Below are 22,704 nucleotides of genomic sequence, written 5' to 3'. Positions count from 1 at the left end.
GCACATACTTTGGGCAATATGACATTTTTCTCTAAATGTTGATATTTGTTTAGTGTTCTCTTCTGTTGTGATGTCTGGGATGAATTATCTCAGCGGGGTTTTTTCTGTGCGTGTTGAAGGTAAAGCCTATGACTCAGTTGTTGACTGCTAGTAATAATTGGTATTTATGTTTGTTTTTTAAACTTCTAAACACAACCATTTTGGAAAGACAAACACTCCCTTGTAATATAGGAAAGAACTCTTCTTGGATTATTGTTTATATTTGATGTAATATTCTCCTAAACTAAAAATATCTAGTTTGGTCATAGTACTAATTTGAGCTGGCAAAGCAGCTAGATAAAGTGATCCAAAAAATACAGTGAGTAGTTAATCTAATTTAACTACTGTAACTGCTCAGTACGACAGTCTCTCTCAAGTCATTTTCTTGTCTTCTGCAGAACTTTGACGTGTTGGTATGTTGGCTATGATTTTAATGTTGCGCAGTTAAATAATGACTTATTCTTTAAATTTGAAGCTCTTTTTCATTAATCAATCATAGAAATATTTTTCATAGTTGAAAACCGCATATGGAGGAATGTCTCAATTTTAATTGGCCCTTTAACTTGTTTGTCTTGATAAGCACAAAAATTCAGAAAATATGTTTTTCTGTGTATAATTCCTTAACTGCTGATACTAAATTTTAGATATAAAAAGGTTTTAGAAGCATTGCCATTAAATCTTGTGACCTGACTTTTGCATGTGGGTTGCTAAAATGTAAGAGGAATAGGAATATACCTCTTTTTATTGCCATGCTCAAAGCAATTCTTTTTGGAGACATCAATGTGAATGATGTATATGCTCGCAAAAATCTCAAACAAATTAGTACAAAATGATTTGATTACTAAGCAGTATATATTGTACTAAAATCATGATATCCATACCTGTGGGGTCGTTTTTCTCTCTGTGGGAGGCCGAGTGAAATCGTGAACACCGAGTGCCCAAGATGAAACACAGCAGCCCCTTCAGCTTGAACGATGTTGCCTAAAGCGGGGAAATGTTTTTTTCTCCTGGGAAGAGCGTGAAAGATTACCTCTGTGGTTTCCCCCACAGCAGCATTAGACGTTTTGGGAGAGATTGTGATCTGCCTCTTTTCCGTGGAAATGATTCTGGAAGTGTTTGGTTGCATGTGTTCGGTGACCTCAGTAAAGCCTCGTGGTCTCATCTGATTCTTCTTTTCCCCTTTTGTTGAGTTGAGGTGAGGTTGAAGTTTCCAGACATAGTTCTGGAAGGAATGGCCTAGGATTCAGTCCACATTATTGCATGTGGACAGTAAAAAATTTAACCCACAAAATTAAGGCCAGACTCATAACAGGTGTTGCACTAGTGCAGCTAATGTTATGCAAAAAGATTTAAAGCTATTGAAGGGAGTAGATTCTGGATTCTTTCGCCCGGCTTCCAGAGATGAAATATGGACTCGTTTTGTTTGAGAAAGGTCTTCAATATATGTTAAAACATATATCTGTTCTTCTAGCTCACCATGACAACTATAGGTCACAAGAGTCATTGGAACCAACAGTTTAAGTGACCATTTCTTAGTTAAATCATTTACTTTACTGTTATATATGACAGTGTCCTCTCCTTGAGAGAAAGAACGTGTTATCTGGATGCGTTGGGAAGAGTCTCCTGTTTATCGTTAGAGCCCGACCACATCCAACCTTGAAGAAGCTGTTTGTCTGTGTGTGTGTGTTAGCATTCTTGGTTACAGGTTAAGGAACAAGTGGCATTATTGGAGATTGACTGACTTGTTTTCTTCGACATGTTGGCACATAGACACACAGTCTTGTGACGACGGAGGGACATTCGTAACTAACTCAGGGTCCTGGTGGCAGCCGTACAGACTATGGAGATGTTCTACTGCCTATAAGTCCATGTGTGGCAATGTACTGTTTATCTATTTCTTAGCCAATCAGAATCATTCAACCTGAAGTAATGACATAGCTTAGACCTTGGTGAAGGGTATAATTGCTGTGATCTTTGTAAAGGGCGGCCTACGAACTCCTTGTGAGTCTTGAAACTGACTTCTGCCTGATGAAACCGCAAACTATCTTCAGTCAAATTTTTCTTTAATTCGTTATAATTTGACTCGTGTCTTAAATTGACTGCACTTCTAACTCCTGGTGTTAATGAATCATATCTGGTCCTTGGGTCTTTAACTGTAAATTCCCTCACACTATATACTAATTGTGGTGAGCAGGACGGCCGAGGGACGTGAGAGAACGTCGCGAGGCCGGTGGTGCGATTGCTAATGAGCAGCACCTGTGAAGCACACCGGTCTCGCATCTCTCACGGAGGAGCGGAAGCATAAAGGGGGAGCGACGGAGTGGATGATCGAGAGAGGAACAGGCCTGCTTTTGTTTTATTTTATTTTGGGTAGCCAGCAGTCGTCCGTGAGGGACTGCTTGCAGGTATTGTGTTTATTTCATTTAAATAAAGTTTTATTTTGATTGTCCGTCGGGTTCCCGCCTCCTTCTTCCCTGAACATTGCTACACTAATATAATACTAATCATATTTTTATGATATTTTATTAGAATTAAATGTATACTATTCTATATATGTACTGTAAATTAAAACAAAACTTCAGCCAGTGTTCATCCAAAGTTTTGTTTAGTAAGAAGGAAGATTACAGTTGGCAAATTGAAATGCCTAAAATGCATTGCAACAATTAAGTGGGTTCAATTTAATTGGTTTAGACATTTCTAGCTCACTATGTGGAGGCCTTTTTCCAGTGCTTGTACTGTATCAGAGTAAAACCACAGACGGTCTCTCATGACTCGTCTACAGAGTGTCGTTTTTTTTGTTTTTTTCAGTTTTTTCAGAGTTGGCTAGACAGACCCCTCAGCACTCATTCTGTCAACTGGAAGATTTGTTTTTGCTACTGCCCACATGGCAGACGCTGAGAAGTCTCAGCAGCATGAACGCTACTGCGGGTTAAAAAAAAAACCCGTCAAGATTGTGATCCCAAGAGGTACTTTTGGGGCATTTTTTTGTAAGGAAGGGGGTGAAAACTTGGCAAGCCGTAATTTTTGGTCTTTGATAAACTTCAGCCTGGCTTTTTTGTGATGGATATGTGACGTTACAATAATATTTAGGCTTGGGAAAGATGAGCAGTTGCATGCAATCTGCACATGAGCAATGCTCTTTATTAATATTAACATTAACAGGACTATCTCTTCTGGGGAACATGCAAATGCCAATATGCTTTGCATTTTAATTCTCACCCTTTGTGCTTTTTTACAACTGGGAAACATGAATGGACGTTTGTAGTCCCATGTAGTTTTGAATGCGATATGCTTCTATACTCATTTATCATGATGAGAGTTAGTTTATTGTACAGTCCTTCTTAAAGACCAATTAGATGACCAATTATTTATATTCAAAGTAAGCTTATACAGTTAGGGGAGTGAAGAAAGAGACTGTGTTTATTGTCTTAGGTTTGACATTGTGAATATGGAATAGTTTTTCCAGTTAAATAAAGGTTTAACTGTTGACCAACACAAAAGTCTTGGTGTAAACACCATTGGTCTTTGAAAAATAAAAAAATAAAAAAATGCATCCACAAACGTGTGTCTGAACAAAACAGTGTTTTAGAGACTTTATGGAAAATGTTCCGGGAAGGGAAGTGGTCTGGTGGCTCTCTTGAAAGGAGCTGATAAAAACAAGCTGGGTGGTTGTTTTCTGTCTTCGTTCAAAGGTATTTACTCTGGAGGGAAACTGGATGCGGAAAATTATGAGGTGTGCGCTGTGCAAGAAAGATTTAAACTAGACCTAGAATCAGTTCTTCATAGCTTTGCTCTCAAATTCTACACAAGTTTACTTATTTGCATTCGCAAGAGTTCAACCTTATGTTCTGTTTGTGATCCAAGAGACCCCAAGGCCATTTAATGGCTAAAAAAAACCCCTAAAATTAACCAGACGCATAAAGTTCATTAATATCTGATCATTTCAGATATTTAATAATGATTGATTCGTCTTACAAGTGAAAAAAATACTGTGCAGGATTGTTTACATATAAGGGTTTACACTGAATATAAGAAGGAAACGAATTCGTGTATCTTTAAACAATTTTATTTCTGTGTCCGAATCCCTCAGGTGTTTTCTGGGGCTCAAAGATCCTAAATGATCCAAACCTGTTGTGAGTTTTTTGGAGACGCCGGTATGCAAGACGTGGCAGAAGCAGATCAGGCCAACCTGAAGATTTGTTCCATATGTTTCCTGAGCAGAGCCTCTCTCTCTAGCCACCACCCCTCTGTGTTGTTTTTTCCCCCATTTAACCCGTTCAGACCCAAATTATATTACAGGGACACAAAATAAGCTGATTGATCGAAATCTAGCTGTTTTGCCGTAGTAAACAATGAGACCCACTATCCACAAATTTTACAATACTTATTAAATAATATAAATTTAGTAAAATTACTTTATCGCTCCACTTTTTTTTACACTGTTACACCAGTAGGTGGCAGGAAGTGACTGTCTTTATGAGTGACTTGTACGTTTACAATTGAGCTACAGTGGATTTTTGCGTAATCAAGCTACCGCTTTAATCTCACAGTGTGGAATAGAATAACTGATGCGGAGTGGTAGGATACCACTCCGGGTTGCATTTGCTGCGCATCCTCTCTGTCTTTTGGAGCAATGCACAAACCAGAGTCCAATTGTAGTCTGATTAAAGTGTATATACATTCTATGCGAAGCCAAGCTGCAATCGCATTATCCAGGACTGGTACAATTCCTGTGGGACTAAAGCATTTATAGGTTGCCATGCTTCATTCCGATCAATTTTACCCCTGGAAAGCATCAATCATAACTCAATTAACAGCATCCAGTTAACCAAAAATGGACATGTGAAGGTCAAGTATGGTAAACAATACTTGGAATTTGTCCTCTGCATTTAACCCATCCAAGTTAGTGCACAGACATTAGGAGTAGTGAGTAGTGAACAGACACACACACTGCACAGAGCCGGATTATCCATAAGGGCACTTGGGCCAGTGCCCAGGGGCACCAACCATTCACAACCACTAGGGGGGCACCACATGACACAAGCTTTAAAAATATTTTTCGTAAATTGTTATATTATTAATTCTCGAAAGACCATACATAACTCGTTTATGAACACTAATTTAACAATAATAATAATAATAATAATAATAATAAATTATAAATAAATAAAGATTACATGACCATTATCACTCCCCCCTCCCCAATCTGTCAGAGTTGAGTTGGTCCACAACAAGTATGCGCAAATGTGTCATTTTTTTAACGGCTACAGAAAATGAATCTAAATTAAAAATGGACTGACGTCAATTGAGTGGTTTTGCAAAAAGAAAGTTAAAGAAAGACAAGGACGCTAGACGTTTAGCTACAATTCAAAATGTTCCAGGGATCGAAAGTTTTTTTTGTGAGAACATCACAGGAATTGCGATCACTAGCACCGCTGAGTCTGACGAAGCCGGAGCGAACTGTGGAGACTGGAACAAAGAAATGGACTTCGGGGATGTAGTTGACACCTTTGCTTGCGCAAAAATCAAGGAAGAAGCAGTTCTGCTAAACTTAATACATGAAAACGTTTTACCAGATTTAGTGCTACACTTATTGTCTCTTATTTGTTCCCCACTAAATAATGTTTGTTTTTTTTCCACTAAATGTTCAGATTTTATACAATTATTGTGCACTTGTGATTTTTCTAGACTAAATATTACTGCTGAGTTACCCACTAATCTAGTTTATAATAGAATTTAATTTTTGTCATAGGTTATATGATCATTTTTTTGATTTGTTGTTTTTCTTTATAATGTAGATTGTGTTTAACACAAAATAGTGATTATCAGTGTTGATAACCCCCGGACCCCCCTAGAGGGGTAATAACCTTCTCACCTTTTTCACCCCTGACCCGTTTTCATGCCTGTAAAGGTAAGAAACCTGATAGATTTATTATTATTTTTTTGGGCAAACGTGAATTGACGCTGTCAATTAATTGATGTACATTTTAAATTGAGATATTTTAATATAGGGGGCCTTTTGAGGAATAGTGCCCAGGGGCACCACACTGTCTTAATACGGCCCTGACACTGCAAACCGTGGACACACACACCTGGAGCAGTGGGCAGCCATTTTTACTGTGACGCCTCAGTCATTTCCTGCCAGTATTGAGAATTGAACCCGCAACCTTCAGATTACCAGTCTGACTCTCTAACCATTAGGCCACGATTACCCCTAAAGGATAGCAGTAAAGCAGCATTCAGTTAACCATAAATGGGGGAAAAGTTTGTCAGTGTGCAAGAATATGCTTTGGAATGACCGTTACTTGGAAAGTTCAAATTTATTTGAATGGCATACAATACTGTTATAATGAATTCCCCTGATTTAAAAAAACATGACTATTGCCTATTAAACACAAAATCCTCTATCCGCATGGATAGCAACTACTGTACGTTTGTCCTGAAGAACAGGTCCAATCCTACACTGAAGTCTCCATCTGCTGGTATTTCGTTTGATTGCAGGACAGATGTACACATTCTGAATCCAACGAGATTTACTCTTTCATTTTTCTTTATTTTTCTAAAGAAACAACAATATCTGAATTGGAAACAAATAACACAACACCGCTGACCAAGTGGTCCATACAGATACATTTTTCAGTATTTCTGTGACCTGACAAGAATGTCCAAGTCCAATTTTTTGGAGAAAGCACTGGCAATGAATAAAACGTTATATAATGAAAATTTTGCATGCAATATAATTGTTTGTTATCACTAAAACTATTAATAAGCACCAATGAGTAATGCCCATTCTCTAAAATACAAGTAGAACAATGAACAAACTGGCCTTGTGAATTTTATTCATTTTTCTTTGAGTCTAGACAGTCGTTCCTTTTAAGCTAAAACTTAATTTGTTGACCTTCAATACACAAGGGACAAATTTACATAGCACCTGATCTTAAAAAAACTGTTCTCTAGCTTTTATAAAGTCGAAAAGATTTCAATGTAAACATTAACTATGAAAACCTATGTAACTATTGCACACATTGTAGTTGATTCTTTCTTTACTGGAATTCAAAGTCTTCGAAATCCTCTCTAAATTCAAGTAATGAGTCTGTAGCCTCTGCGGATGCTCTTGGATTTTGGACAAGTTATGTTCTGTACATCACCATGAGGACATGAAATGATAATTTATAAAATTAGAATGAAGTTCATGACTATAATTCTGCCCTCCAGTGGCAAGATGGTATGTTTCGCTCACTTTCTGTTGTTACCCAGTTGCACCGAGTTGTGGCTGGATACGCACCGAAAAGTGGGTGGCTGAATCTCCCAGTATTTCACTGGGTTTGCATATAAACTGATCCTAGTGTAGAGGGTTTTCTTAACCCGGGTTCTCGAAGGGCAAAAGTCATTTACTCCAACGTAAGTGATGCTGTTGGAGTGTAAGTACATCACCTAAAAGAAGAAACAAAGTGTATCAGATTAGGGTTGCCGCGGTGAGGAAAATTTCCCACCGGTTAATCGACGTGTCACAACACCGGTAATCCCGGGGGGTTAAATAGCTTTTAAATGCGTGCGCGTTATACTTTCACTTTCGAAATAAGCGTCAATTGGCAATTCAGCGTCAATTGCTTGAATGGACAAAAAAACAACAACTCGGCTCGCTGATAATAAAACTTTTATTTATAGACAGAACTTTTATTAGCATAACGAACGAATAAAAATAACCCCATGCATAGGCTGAAAATCGTCAAACTGTGGGCCCAAACAAATAAGAACCATAAAACGTTTATTAACGAATAAGAAAATAAAACAGGCCTAAATAAATTACACATTCCGCCATTATCTTGCTTTTCTTTAATTTGACTCGTTCTCATCTCCACACGTGCTAAATGGAATCCTGATGCTTGCTGATCTGTGACGTGACTGGCTCTTGGCACGCACTGCGCAGTTCAATTTTTAATTATAATGTATGCTCTCTTCTGAACTAAATAATTGATAATTATTATTTTTAATTAATTCAAATAAATATTTTAGCAAAAACGAATACTTTAAAAAAGTCAAGACATCGCGGTGTCACGGTGGGAAAGTGATGTCACCGGTGATGGGGCTTAAAACCGGTAACACCGTCAACACCGTCTATCGCGGCAAGCCTAGATCAGATCTCTGTACACATGTCTTTTTCATGTTTATATTGCATGTGTATTTGTATTTTACCTGCAAATATTTCAGGTTGTTTAAGCCTGGAGGAACTTTCTTCAGTTTATTGTTGTCCAAATGAATTTCTCTGACTTTGGGAATGCCAGCGAAACTTCCGTTCTCCACATACTTGATTTGATTGAAGTCAAGCCACAACCTGTAAAAAAACAAGTCAATGTCGTGTTCTGTTTTTATCCACACGAGGGAGTTGGTTTACCTTACCTCTGTAGACTTTTTAATCTCAAAAAATCCTCTGACTCCACTTTGGCGATCTTGTTGTAGTCCAAGTGAAGTTCGGTAAGGGAAGATGGGAGATCTGTGGTATTTAGATGAATAAAAATCTATATTATTAGACTTATGTGCTTAGTCAAATTTGTAAGCACTTTGTCTTTTGAGACACACGTCATCTTTTAGACTTTCTTTCAGGTGTGATAGTCTAGAAAAATTATAATTCTTACCTTTAGGAACAGCTGTAAGCTTTGCTTCAGCTATTCTCAAGTAGAGAGTCGCCATGTCGTCAAAAGCTCCGGCTTCAATCCCGCTGTTTGCAATTGGATTTGCACTCAGTTCTAGAGATGCAAGAAAAGGGAACATCTTGGGGGTTTTTTTCTAAATAAGCATTCATTTACATATATACATTTGGCAGAAAAATGTGACACAAAGACTCGTGGATCACACCTTGTTGGGTTTAAACCAGCAACCTTTTGGTTGCCATTCCTATTTTTAACTACAACACCACAGTATCATCATAATTCTCAGTTGTTTCTGCCAAATTTATTGAAATTAAATCTGTAAATGCAGATCTTAATGTAGACACTGGAGGGAGAGTTTTTTTTTAACTGTACATTATCTGAAAACTAGAGGTCAGTTGATTGAAGTGAGCTTGTTGTGTCAGATACAAATAGTGTAAGATCATGTATCTGATTATATAACAAGGTTTAATGAGGTCATGATGGAAAAAACAGGGGAATGGAATCGGGAAATGATGCAAGTCATACAGCTCAACGCGTTGAAGCAAGTGTACTAACTGCTTAAGCATGACTCTGACCGTGTTTATTTAAGAACATCACTTAGGAGACCTACCTAAAACATTTAAGACTTGCATTCCCCTAAATGCTCCTTTTGGAAGTCTGGTGATCTTGTTGTCATGCAGTCGCAATGCCTGAATATTCTTGGGAAGATTCTCGGGGACTTGTGTCAGCAAGTTGTATGACAGGTGGAGAATCTTGAGTTTGTCCATGTTGCGAAAGGCCTTTGGGTGAATTTTTGATATCTGATTGTTGAGCAGAAACAGGGCCTGCAAATACAGGAGAAATAATAAAGGTACCGTGTCCATGGCTCTAGATAGTCATTACCATTATTGATCACAATTCACTTTTAAAAATGCCATTTTACAGCTTCCATACATTTTTGTGACATTTTGGAAAGATAAATAGAACTTTGTGTTGTTGTTTTCAAGATCTGGGCTGTTTCTATTTTTTTAATGCCCTTGCTAGTTTCACAGCAAGAACTTTTAACCATTTTACCACTAATCATGAGCAAATATTTACCACAAGTATGAAACTGTCCACAGTAGATACAAATATCAATAACACTCAAATATGTGTCCAGAATTCCACATAATTCTGCTACCACTGCATGTCCTCTCCAGATGTCCTTGTGTAAACCCAGTATAAAAACACAACTCTTAAAATGCCCTAAAAGCATTTAAGGGGGAGAGTTTACTACTTACATAGAGATTATCCAAGCCTTTGAAATCGTCTTCCTTGATTTCCGTGATGTCATTGTTTTGGAGATCGACGAGCAACGTGTTTGCAGGAATGTCCTTTGGCACCTTGGTCAGACCTGTGAAGACAACAGAGATGTGAGATTTTATAGACTAGAATGTAGAGATGTTCAAATCTGCACATTTTAGTGGGTTGCCTGAAAGACTAGTCGACAAGTTAGTCTTAAAGAAACCCTATATAATTATTACCCCGATCGGTTGCGTTCTAAGATGTGATCTTGCATTCAATAACAGCTTGATGGAACGGCTTTATGTGTGTGCTCCTGGGATGAGCGCACAGAAAACCCGAGGACTACTGAATTCTTTAAAATCACTTGAATGTTTAAATTGACAAGTCGTGCATATATAAAACTTTAGTAAAGTATTGTATCGCACCGAGCAGCTCGCGTGTACAGATGATGTGGTGCTGTGAAGCCATGCACGTATTTTGAAAGAGAGAGAAGACGCGGTAGCGTTGAATCACTCTCGCTGTTTGTGAAATTATGTCTCGCATAAAGTTTTCAAATTACTGATTTGATCTGTGTGGATTAATTTGTTCATTCAACCAACGAGCTAATTGAATGTTTGTGGGAATTTCCTGCATTATAAGTTTGAAACCTGTGGGAATGAGTATATTATATGCAATTCCCGCAATCCCACGCCGAAATTCGAGCCCTGGAAATAGTTGTTTAAAGTAGTGTAATGCAGTGCTTACCCTGATCTGAGCACTGGAGAACTTTCTTTGAGCACCGACACCCCTCGGGACAGTCCGAAACAAAGTTATCATCATAATCGTGGTAATCGTCGTCGTCGTCATCATCATCGTCATCGTCATCATAATCACCCGCATCTTGTTGCATGATGTCATGATGCTTGACGAAATCCATGACATTGATAGGCATGTATGGTTTTGCGTGACATAACGTCAGTAGGGTGAGTAGTAAAAGTACCTTCATGATGCAGCTTTTGTTTGGATCTTTAGTCATGAATGGTTAGCCCTGTGAACATGAACACAAGCAGTTGTTTAACCAGCACTTTGTCAAATTGAACATGTTACATTGCTTTGTATTATAACACATAGAATTGTTTCACAGAATGAAAGAGAAAATCGTGTGAATTGGATCCCAAGGATCCTGATTGGTTTATTAGTTAGCATCACAATGAAATGAGCCAATGGGAACTGATCACAGGTTAAAGAGACATTCTTATTGAATGACTTTCATAGCACTTTACGGTAAAATACAGATACCCCTGAAATATCACGACTCTCAATATTTTTGTGGTGATTTATTTTGTTTTTGCTTTTCTTTACACAAATTTTGAACCAGATTCAATTCAGTAGCATTAATGAAATAATTGTGTGAGGAAAAGGTTAATGATTGCTTTAATTGTTTGTGTAAGAAGCTAAAATGAACCAGCTGTACTAAGCAATTGTTTATGGAGCAATCTTGTTTATGGAAGCCTTAGTCATCATCGTATGAGAAGGTGGCTCACAGTTTATAGACCTTTAAGAGTTGTTAATGGTGCCCTTTTTTTCTGACGCTACCCACATGACATTTAATGGTAAATCTAACTCATCATTTGGTATGATTGTATTTTGTTTGATTTTTGCAAAAACTTTTCATTTAAATCAAGCTGTTAAGAATTCACCTGCTGTAAGTAATACATATTACAACTTGAATATTTATGCTTTAAATACCTGCTTAGAGAAATATGCATTGTTATTAGACTGCTCAGCATCACGAATGATGAAGAATTTATCTGTAAATGTTTCACCACAGCACTTTTGAATTAATTTATACTCTCCCAATTAATATAATGAAATGTTGTCTGGTTTATTTAGCTGTTCGTTTGAATTCATATGTCTACTTTTCTAAGAAATAGAGCTTCACTATGGTGGAATCAATTATCTCAAGTCTAGGGACAGATGAAGACAACATACCTGATGAATCTGTGTAATCCTTGTTCAAGTAAGCCTCCAGGGATGAGATCAATGTTGCCGTCTGGATTTGTTGAGATACAGGTCCTTAAATGCAGCATGCACGAAAGCCCGAAAGGTGGAGATCACGCTCATCAAAGCATGAGATCCTTGAATGAATGGGGATGGAAAAGATACTGCTGGTTCAAGGAGCAGATTCGGAATAAGGGGTAGGAACTGCACGCAGCTCTGCTGGATGCTTAACTAGCACTGAACACTCATTGTTACCAGCCGTATGTTTCTCATCAGCACTTGAAACTTGGCCAATTTTGTGTGCCTAAATTTTCAATGGCAAGTCTGGGATACTCTCATTCTTTACATTGCCAATGGGGTGGTCTCGACTTATCTGACTTTTGAAGTATTGAAATATTTCAGAGTGCACAAATTATTGCATAATTTGTAGGGCTATTTCTGGGCTTCTATTTTTAGATCAAATGCTAATTTGTGTAATGTAATGACTGACTAATAGTGATATGATATAGATAAAATAGCTTTTATATACACTTTTTATTGGAAAATATAACTTAAAAAAACATCAAATTAAACTCAAATTGTTAGACATTTGCAAATCATTCTGCTAGACCCAAATCAGACCATTTAGAATGATTTATTTGACAGTCGCTAGAACTGGCATCAATTTACTAATAAAATCATTGACTTTAGTCAAGTAAATGCATGTTTCGTGAATAAATCATTCTTCGAATGAATGTTCATGAGACAAAATATGGTAAGTCCCAATCCATGGGGGACCTTTAATCTAAAACTAAATTTTGGATAATAACTTTTCCAGACTTTACAGTGCTGTTTGCTTACAGCAGCACAAAACGCGACCCCTCTCTATTCACAGGGCAGTACTGGTGGCGCCACATATGCTTGGGTTTGGCTGGGGGTTTTGAGATGATGGAAGTTCCTATGTCTCATGGTTTCTCCGTTCATTCTCCTGGGTCTCACTGGCCAGCATTCCTTCCGAAATGATAACCAACCTCAAACCAATAAAGGTTTGTGGTATGTCGAGTTGGTGCCGTAAATTAAAAGGGTGTAGATACTATTACAGACACAACATGAGGGTGAACTGGTTCAGGAAAGGTAGAACTGTGTAGATGTGCTTAGATTATTCAGAAAGTACCAGTAATTTCCCTCAACCATTTTCAAATTCTTTTGTCTTTCACACCCTCAATCTTATTTGTTGTAATGTTGTGACGTGCAGAACCATGTTGGAAATGTCTCGACCTTGCAAACACTTGCGCAGCCTTGAGATATATTGGCGGTTTTCCACAGCTTTGCTTGTCCTCTAAATATAGAGCAAGATTTAACTGTACCCAGACACTAAGAGGGGGTGGTTCAGCTGTTGATTATTTACCCCCCAAAATAAAAGTAAATAAAAGCCAACATTGAATCATGTATAACTTCATGGAAACTTCTGAGATGATCCCCCCTCCAGGCATTTTTTTAGTTTATTCTTTCCTCTCATTTTATTTCTAGTCTGAAATCAGTGAAACCCCAATTCAACCTCAGAGGCATTTTTTTCAGTAATCGTCCACATTTCACTGGCTATGATGTAGTGGGAACTCGGAATCTTAGAAGAATCTTAGGAGCGGAAGACTATGATGTCACTGTCAGATCATTTACAGGGTCATTAATGTGCTTCAGTCTGCAGCGATTCCATTAGCACAGAACTTCTGTTGAACGTTTATAGATCACAGATGTTTCATGCTGAGATATTTTAGGAAAGAAGTACAACAGACATTTTAGGAAATATTTTTATGTGATAGCTTAATTCAACTCACACTTTTGGATAAAAGGAATGTAAAATACATAGGAAAATGTGTTTTTATTGAAGCTGTATTGATTTTCCCACTGAATTCTAAACTAAGCAAATACTAATCTGTGCTCACTTATATGACTTGAATCATGTAGATATCTTTCAATTATGCATCACAGTTCTCTCAGTAGTAAACGTCCTTATTGGTCCTGTCTTAGTAGAAAAATGCATTATGTAAGCAGGTTTATTTTGGCTGCCTTCTTTTATAAACACTTAAGAAAAGCCATGCATCCTGTTTTTCTTCACTACGACAGACAAACTTAATACTGTTATGACAAGAATAAGATACATCTCAACATCGAATACAAAGTTATGTTCTGCTACTTTTTTCCTCTTGGAAGTATTGTACAGTTGATCCATGCATCCTACAAAGACACGTCTAGACAGGCGCGAACAACGGCAGCATTCTGCCATGATCCTCGAGGCTGTGATCATGTCTCATCTTATCTTGACTAATAAATGGAAGCTTATAAAAACCTAATAAAACAAGACAGAAAATAAACATGCCAAACAGAGATTCAATGTAAGAATTTGTCTCCGTTAGCAATTTTTGGGGTAAAAAAAGAAAAAGTTATATTTTCATGATAACTGTACGTTTCACAGGAATCAAATTAGTTTTATGTTTACGGCCTTTAGTGGTTTATAATAATAGTAGACAAGATTACAGTTACTTAATCCTCTGAGGCTTTAAAACAACACTTGAGTAGGAGCGGACGCAGGAGAAAGCCGTGGGTGGGATTTTCCGTGGGTCCAGAAAATTGTTCTCGAGGCGAAGGGCAACTAGATGAGAGTCATCGTTATTCAAGGGGTCGCAGATTGCGTCTTCTGAAACATGCCTGTTGGAGGAAGAATTTGACATAATCTCAAAGTTCTCCTCATGTTGCAAAAAATCATTTTGGCAATATGTCTGGAATAATAATTTTTTTTATATCTTACATACATAAATGTATCTTGTTTCTGTTGTGTATGTATGTGTCCCAGGAAATGATGACAAACTAGACGTGTTAATCTTTGCAGGAGGCTACCACTATACCTTATTTTGTTGTTGTTAAGTCGTAGGAAATGTAACGTTGTCATCTCATTAATTCCCATTGGAATAGACGTAAGCTGGTTATGGTCTAGACAGAGTTCAGTCATAGTGTTGAAGGTGCCAAGAAATGACTCTGGCTCCACAGCGTCACCATCCAGCTTGTTGTAAGAAAGGTAGAGGTACTCAAGGCCAGGCTCCATGTGTGCGAACACGTATCCTGGTATGCGTTCAATCTGATTCCCGACCAAAACCAGATGAACCAGTGACTTTGGTAGGAAGGATGGAACCAGGTAGAAGTTGTTGTGTGAGAGATCTATAGATTCCAGGTTCCTTTTACATACAGCGGGAAAAGTAGAAATCGAGTTCATACGTTTAAAAAAAAAAAACAGGAAAAGCCCAGAAAAGGTTTTTCACTTTTAGATTCTTTTCCATTTTTCAGTTCTTCCAAAGGACTATTGCCCGAAACTGTTTCGCAACTTTAGCATGCAATATTTCAGTGCAAAAGCGTATTAACTAACCACCCACAATCCAGTGTAAACAGAGGCTAAATGTGCTAAAATTTCTGCAGTTTCAATTTACTCTGCAAATTAGTTGTTGATATGCAAATTAGGCTTATAATAGAACAAATGTGAACAGTATTTGCCTAAATATTGGTTTGATTGTTAACCTTGTTGAAGACACGCACCTGTGATTGATCCAGGCGAAAGGTGCAATACTCGACTCATCTAATTTATTATGTCGTAGCACAACGACGTTGATGTTTGTGGTGTGGTTGAATGCTGTTTCAGAGATGTCTTCAATCAGATTGTTTTCAAGGTACAACTCCTAAACGTCAAAGAGAATATGAAAGTAGCTTATACAGTTTGCGTCATTGAATAAATAAAGAGAAACAGTTGTTACTTGACAATGCAATTACGTTTTACTTGAGCAGCTTTGAATTACTTTGTGGTAAAGGTTTGGTTTTGGTTTGCCATAATTGCTGTTTTAGTGCCAATGGTTTCCCACAGGTACTGTAGAACCAATGCTGATTTGTAGCCCACAAATTTGTGTGCAATTAAATGAACAAAATTGTTTGACTAAAGTCGTGGTTTCTATATTTCTTGATGTTCCTTGACTTCAGAATAGTTCAAAACTTACCAGTAGAGATGCAGGTAGGCCCTGAGGAATGGTACGGAAATGGTTTCTGCTCAGCCGAAGGTAAGTCAGCTCTTTGAGGGGCTTAAAGGCCTGTGAATTCACATGACCTTCACTGAGCAAGTTCCCTTCCATTTCCAAAGTAACCAGACTGCTGAGACCTTCCAAGAATTATGAAGCAATTTGTGAAAATATTGTGTTTTCTTTGTACAACATTAGGTAAGGAACATTTCATGCTAGTATTAGCTGATTAAATGTCAGCGTTTTTATAGATGTTCTAATTATGCTAACCTTCATACATGGCAATTTTGCGTTACTGGTTTACCTTCAAAGCTGTTTTCCTCAATTTCTTTTAGATTGTTCTCATTTATCTTAAGCTCCTGGAGTGTTGATGGGAGCTCAGAGGGAATTTGTTCCAGAAGGTTTCCATCCATATACAGGCGAGACAGGAATTTAAGACCCTTAAAAGAAAGTTACATAAAAATCACGTCATTAATCTTTAGGTGCGAATAAATTAAGGTCATATACAATATTCTTTTGAAATCCTTCCGTGAAAGTTTTCCACTTTGGTTTTCTCGCAATGCTTTGGATACTTATTAGTTATGCTGACGTGCATGTTTTTGTTTGACACATGTTTTCATGGTTATCAATCCCTAAGCTAACTAAACAACCAGTTGTTTGGACTCCATATGCCATATCGCTATCATATACTGTATTTCTGATTGTGACACCAAGCTTTCTGATGAATTGACACAGTCTGGGAACTGTATATATACTATATAGTATATACAAACTTCACTATTTTGTTTCAGATGATGGGCATATTTCTACTGGTTAGAACCCAGTGAAAATAGGAAAGACTAGCGTAGCATTCCCTCTGTTGTTTCACTTGAACATGTGCCATTGAATTTTGTTTTTATTTGAAAGGCTGTGCAAAAAAAGCATGGCTACAAGTGTCAAGTACAAGTGGGTATAGTGTTTGTATAAGAGCAAGATTTGTGAAACTTCTGTAAAAGCCATATGGTTATGAACAGAGCAAAACTTTGGAGAAAAGTGTAGTTCAGCACTGTCAGGTTTGCAGATTTTACTGTTTTTGCACGGCTTTAAACAGTTATGGAAGAAACATTTGCTTCTCTAATTCAACTAAAGTTCAGCTGGAAGACATGAAAAAATGTTCATATGAATTTCTGAACAAGAGGCAGCAATGGAAAGGAACATTATCTCAATTGCCAGAATGCTGTTTGATCCTAAAAAACTATATATATATACTGGTATGTACATGTCAGTCTAACTCAGCAAATTCACACTCATGGGTCGGTTTTCATGTCAACAGTCCGATTATTTACACTTTTTAGCAGACTTTTAAGATTCCAGCAACATTATTTGAGATTAGCCATTTCTTTGCAGCCTTGGTCAAATGCCTTGCAGATTGTCAAAATCACATTATTGGCAACAGACAAGGCTGATGCAACTAAATGGCTTGAACATGCACAATATTTGCACAATTTTGTTAACCACAGCTATTCAGTCTTGTAACAAATGTGTGGCGTTAACATGTGAAACATGAATGTTTTGTCATCCAAACAATTGCAAATATGACAAGGCAAGAAAATTGCAGTTGGATTTTTTCAGAGATCAAAATGTTTTTCTCACCAAAAGAAAAAGATTTTGTTTATTGCTGATGCAGTATGCAGTAAACGTTTCTTTTTAACTTACTTTAAAAGCTTGTGGGTCTATGCCAGAGGACAAGATCTTGTTTTTCCCCAGGTCAATCCATTCTAGGTTGGGAATGCCATTGAATGCTCCAGCAGGGATGCTTTTGATTTCATTGCCTGTAATTTTCATAATGCATGACAAGTTATCAAAATCAGCCTCACTGGGATCTGTATACATGGACTGTGTAAACACTGGCATATGTACTGATTTAGGCTTAATTTCTTGCATGTGTCTTAGGTAAAGATCTAAGGTCAATTTCAGTGCCTGTATCTCGTTACGACCTGTAAAGGGGTTATGCGGAGATGTGGCCTTCCTCACCCTGTAGGCTGAGTGATTTGAGCTCAGGAATGGACAGTGGAGGAATACCCATCAGTTTAGCATTTTCACAGGTGATAGTGACATCAGAGATCGAACAACCTTGTGGCAGCAATGTGGTTACCATCTCAGACTCCTCCTCGACTACTTCTGGTTCCTCTTCGCCTGGTTCAGTGTCCTCCTCATCTGGTTCGGTTGGCTCTTGGAGAGCTAAGAGAGGAGGACCTGCTGCTCTCGTTGGTGGCATTTGAAAAACGTCTCCCCTCAACCAGACCACGTCCTCGTCTTCAGTGGCCTCGTCCCCACGGAGTGCTTCTTGGGCACGTTCGGCTGCTTCCTCCAGAGCTCTCATCATCTCTTTTTGCTCCATCTCTAGCCTACGAGCCCTGTCCTCCTCGGCCTTCCGGTGTTCTTCCATCCTTCTCTTCCTCTCCTCTGCCGCCGCTCTCTCCTCTTCCTCCTCTCGTAGCCTCCTTTGCTCCTCCTCTTTTTCTCTGGCATCTTTGGCTTCTTTTAACTTTCTCTGTCTCTCGGCTTCCTCTTTCTTCTGCTTCTTTCTCTGCTTGCGATCAGCATCTTTTTTGCGAATTCGTTCTTGTTCATCCTTTTTTTGTCTGTCTTTCTGGCTTTGTGATATTCCGGTATAGGGCTCGGCCAGATCGTTGGGAACGGGAGAGTCACCTGAATACTCCGGGCCGTCGACAACTGAGACCGTGGCAATAGTTCATTTATAAGACAAGGAAAGATCAAACACAACAATTAATATATAAAATATGCTGGCAGGCAGTGCTAATGCCATGCTTTATCCAAACCTGGGTCAATGCAAATTGGGCAGCACTCTCCGATTCGTTGAAATTTAAGTTGGCACCGTAGGGCGGGACACAGTATTTGGTCGCAGACCACCTCACCGCTGGAACACAGGCAATTCACGCATGGCTTCGGCGACCACACTGTTTTATCATACATGGTGATGCCTCGAAATACACAGTGCTCTGATTTTCCTGGAATAATTTAATAAACAAGAAAGAAACAATAAAAATATAATTCACTTTAAAAAGTGCAATGATTGGCAACAGAAGCCACATTATGCATGTACAGGGCTGTTAGACGATGTTGGATGCTAACACGCTTGTTAAGGCCCATCTGGCCCAATGTTTTCCACATGGCAAATGGCTATCTACATTCTCATGTACAGAGATCTTCGCAGTTTAAAATGGTGCACACATGCCAGCAATACAGTAGTAAAATGTGTCTACTGGGAATTAGTGCTTTTTTCTGTTGTTTTAATGGAGTCTTACTGACCACATTTGCGCTGTTTTTATTACTTTTTTACAGATCTGTTATTGAGATTAATGCTAAAGACACATACAATGTGTGTTGGTGGTATTATCCACCACGCTTTTACTTCTAAGGCGCAAACGGATGTTTGTGTTTTGCGAATTGCAGGGTCACACGGTCACATGTTGCCAGTGTATAATCATGTGGTCAGTGTTCAGTCCTGACCATTACCACCCTGGGCAAAATGGTCATGTACTAAACCATGTAAAGTAAACTAACCACTCTGTGCCAAAACTCTGTAGGGCAATTTGAAGACTCTCAATGTATTATTGTTTGTTTTTTTTATTGTTTTTTTTAACGTTTCAAAGGGACGTACATGCATTCACAACATTAACTATATCTAAAAAATAACCATATTTCACTGTTTTAACGTGGCTATCTGGTTACTTTTATTCACTTACCATAAACTTGCCACAATTTCATAATTTTCCCATGGTACTGTAGCCAAGTTTATGGTTTGTTTATGAACAGTAAAAGTTGGCATCAGCTATTGTCAAAGTTAAGTTATATAAGACTATAGTCTTAATTATCTAATTTAAATGACGAGTAGTTTATAGCTTGACAAACTACAGTCTCAAAGTAGCTTTCCCAACACTGACCTGCAGTCGTTTCGTAGTCTGGTTTTAGCTCTTTTGTGTTCTTGTAAGAATCAATAAAAATAGATCCATCTTGTCCATTGCTTTCTGACAATCTTCCCTGCTGCAAGGTGGCAATAGACGTCTGTTTTCTTGCTCGTTTTGGTCCAGCACCTCGTCTTCTACCTCGTGCCAAGGGATGACTCTGATCTTTTGCAAGGCTGAAGGTCATACAGACGAAGAGTGACAGTGCCAGAATCAGTTTTAGCCTCATGGCTGAAACCTGTGGGATAAAACACAGAGGCATCTCAGCCCTACGTGTTCCTCATATAACTCTGTTAATGTATACTGTCTGCGTACACATTTCCATAATGATAAGTTACGGCATCACAGGTGATCCAGCCTCTAACAGTTTGACCCTGGAAAGCCAGACAGCTTTGAAGGAATCGTAGCCTTTAACACCTTTACTGTAAAAGAGTAAAACTGTTATTTAGGTGTGTGATGAGTGGTGTTTAAAGAACTGCAAGGGGTTTTAAGTATTATGTTCAAATGTAACAATCATAGCACAGATTTTAAGTAAGAACAGACTTGGTCTCGATGACACTCATACTCTCAGGTTGTAGTTATGGGAAGTACGACTCATTTACGCAAATTGGTTCTTTCGATAAATTTGTATGAATGATGTCATCACCTTAGTGGCTCCAGATATTCCAATGTGCCATATTAAATTATCTAAAATCTTCCAGTAAAGCCATATGTGCGCACATATTGCTATTTATTATAGATTTTCAAGTTTTATTAATAGTTTTTATGTTCAATTCAATCAGTTCAGTTTGTTGCAGCCTCAATTCAGCTCATAAAAATGGTCTTTTAGAACCTAAATATGATTTGCATGAAATATACACACACGAACGTTTATATATAGAGAGAGAGGGTAATTGCTAGTAAATTTTTACAAATAATTACAAAGAAATAACTACCGTAGTAACTATTTTTTTCAGTATATATGTATGTGTGTGTATATATGTAAAATTATAAGCGGAATGGTTATTAGTTTAAGTTTGAATTTAAATTATTAGAGGAATGGAAACTCTTTACACTTTAAACCGAGTAGCAATTAGCAATGGCGAACAAATTATTAGTTTAAAATGGATTATTTCATTGGTTGTGTCATTTCAAAAGACTAAAACTACCATTTTATTAATAGTGATTATGGTTAATTCAGTCACCCTCTTTTTTACTGGATTTTTTTTTTTTTTTTTTTTTTACAAATCGGTCACTTGCATGTCTCAAAGTTCGAAGTGCTTGCAGAAGAAAAGCCAAGCCAGAAAAGGAAAAGATGACAACACAGATTACCCAGACTTACAGTAATGGGAAACAAGAATAAGATCTACAGCTGAGCTCTGCTGATATGTATGCAGAGGGCGTCTACGAACGTCAATCCGACCCTCAGGCAAAGCCATACGGTTAGCATTAAATCAGAGCTGCGGTGAGATGGAGGAAAAAACGAAATGTAGATTGTTTTAATTAAGCTCTTTAGGATGACCAGGCTCAGATGGAAAGAATCTATAAAACCTACAGCTTAGACAGAGAACGAAAGGGGCGAAATATACTGCCATGAGTAAAAACATCCTGGAGGGGCGTGCATGATACTGGGTCCCCCTCTCTCAACGCTGTAATGAAAACCAGGTACAGTAAAGCTATAAGTTTTTTTTACAGTCCTGCAGCTGTCTTTGTGCTTCAGCGACGAGACAGACCTATTTCACAAGACGTTTGTCGTCACTCCAGATGCAAACATCTCGATGTGTAGTGGAGATGTTCCAAACTGCATGCAAAGAAAAGTTATAAACCCATATAAATGTGACATGCACCCCGCAGACGGAAGAAGAAAACAATTAGTGTTCTACAAAAAGTGTTTTACGACATTACTGAGGGTGAGAGCTGAAAGAGAGGAGAGAGTCGTTCGTACGTTACCACTGGTTTCGGGCGGTTTTGTGAGGCCAAATATTTCCGCTCTTTCCCCAAAAGCTGTGGGATTTGCCAGCAACGCAAGAAGTGTGTGTGCGTCTGCTCCGCAGCAGGAAGGCTGATAAATGTCAAAAACAGACAGGGGCTGCTCTAGCGTTTAGTCGGGACTCGCTCGGGCAGAACTTCTCCAGTTCTGTCTGAAAGATTCAGCAAAATGAGGGTCGTGACAAGATACTGCCTCTCTCAGGCGAAAGAATTTGGTGATTTTGTGTGTCCTAATTACTAGGCTAGTACGGATACTGTACTCAAACAGAGAGGTGGCATCTGGCTTGTCATTACCACCTCTGTAAAAGCATTGTGTGAGTGCAGAAAATGGGCTAAACATTTTAGCTTGAATGAGCTGATCAGAGGGTGTCTGAACTGGTTTTCAGGCGTCTTTGGACGGGTTTTCAAGCTGTATTGGTCGACCCCCTACTGCTCAATGAGACCGTCCCATCTCACGTTTCAGAGGGTGGGAACACTGAGCTGAAAACAAAATCTCAACTTTCCTTCCAGTTTTGTACACGGAGGGTCGTGGTCAAGCAGTTGTGTGCTATAATTAGATTGGAGCTCAAACATTTCTAATAACATCTAATGTCCATTATTTCATTTCTATGCCTCAAAAGAAGGATATATTAAGATTATTAGTATCTTCAGAATGTATGATAAAGATTAATATGGCTGTGATTCACACAAGAAGCTGTTATTAAATATTTTAGACCAAATTTGGCCAGCTTGTTTGTATATATTTTCTCTGCCAATGAAAACATTTCCAAGGGAAGCTAATCAAGCTCTGCGTGTCACTAA

At 38.2% G+C, this 22,704-nt stretch overlaps 3 protein-coding genes across 4 annotated transcripts in view; 1 reads left to right on the top strand and 2 right to left on the bottom strand.

The window, feature by feature from the left end:
• Positions 1-22,704, top strand: part of cenpp (centromere protein P) — a 62,112-nt gene that overhangs the window by 24,999 nt on the left and 14,409 nt on the right. The window lies entirely within an intron of this gene.
• On the bottom strand, positions 6,939-12,186 carry aspn (asporin (LRR class 1)). The gene is made up of 8 exons (XM_056242481.1): positions 11,925-12,186; positions 10,698-10,980; positions 9,950-10,062; positions 9,301-9,514; positions 8,676-8,786; positions 8,440-8,533; positions 8,236-8,374; positions 6,939-7,473 (listed from the first exon to the last, which is right to left on the bottom strand). Exons 2-8 carry the CDS (start codon positions 10,966-10,968, stop codon positions 7,276-7,278), a joined length of 1,140 nt encoding a protein of 379 aa, XP_056098456.1. The 5' UTR covers positions 10,969-10,980; positions 11,925-12,186; the 3' UTR covers positions 6,939-7,275.
• Positions 13,773-22,220, bottom strand: ecm2 (extracellular matrix protein 2, female organ and adipocyte specific). 2 transcript variants are annotated; one of them, XM_056242478.1, is made up of 10 exons: positions 21,860-22,220; positions 19,915-20,173; positions 18,790-18,978; positions 17,981-18,682; positions 17,663-17,778; positions 16,272-16,407; positions 15,950-16,107; positions 15,498-15,637; positions 14,816-15,142; positions 13,773-14,618 (listed from the first exon to the last, which is right to left on the bottom strand). In XM_056242478.1, the coding sequence occupies exons 2-10, from the start codon at positions 20,162-20,164 to the stop codon at positions 14,450-14,452; spliced, it is 2,187 nt and encodes a 728-aa protein (XP_056098453.1). In that variant the 5' UTR covers positions 20,165-20,173; positions 21,860-22,220; the 3' UTR covers positions 13,773-14,449. The 2 variants fall into 2 exon arrangements, with proteins under 2 accessions (XP_056098453.1, XP_056098454.1); XM_056242479.1 differs by having other exon boundaries at positions 21,865-22,220.

This window comes from Rhinichthys klamathensis, unplaced genomic scaffold (genome assembly GCF_029890125.1).
Source record: "Rhinichthys klamathensis goyatoka isolate OS25496 unplaced genomic scaffold, OSU_Roscu_1.1 h1tg000727l_1, whole genome shotgun sequence".
Taxonomy (NCBI): domain Eukaryota; kingdom Metazoa; phylum Chordata; class Actinopteri; order Cypriniformes; family Leuciscidae; genus Rhinichthys; species Rhinichthys klamathensis.
This window is presented reverse-complemented; position numbering and strand designations above follow the sequence as displayed.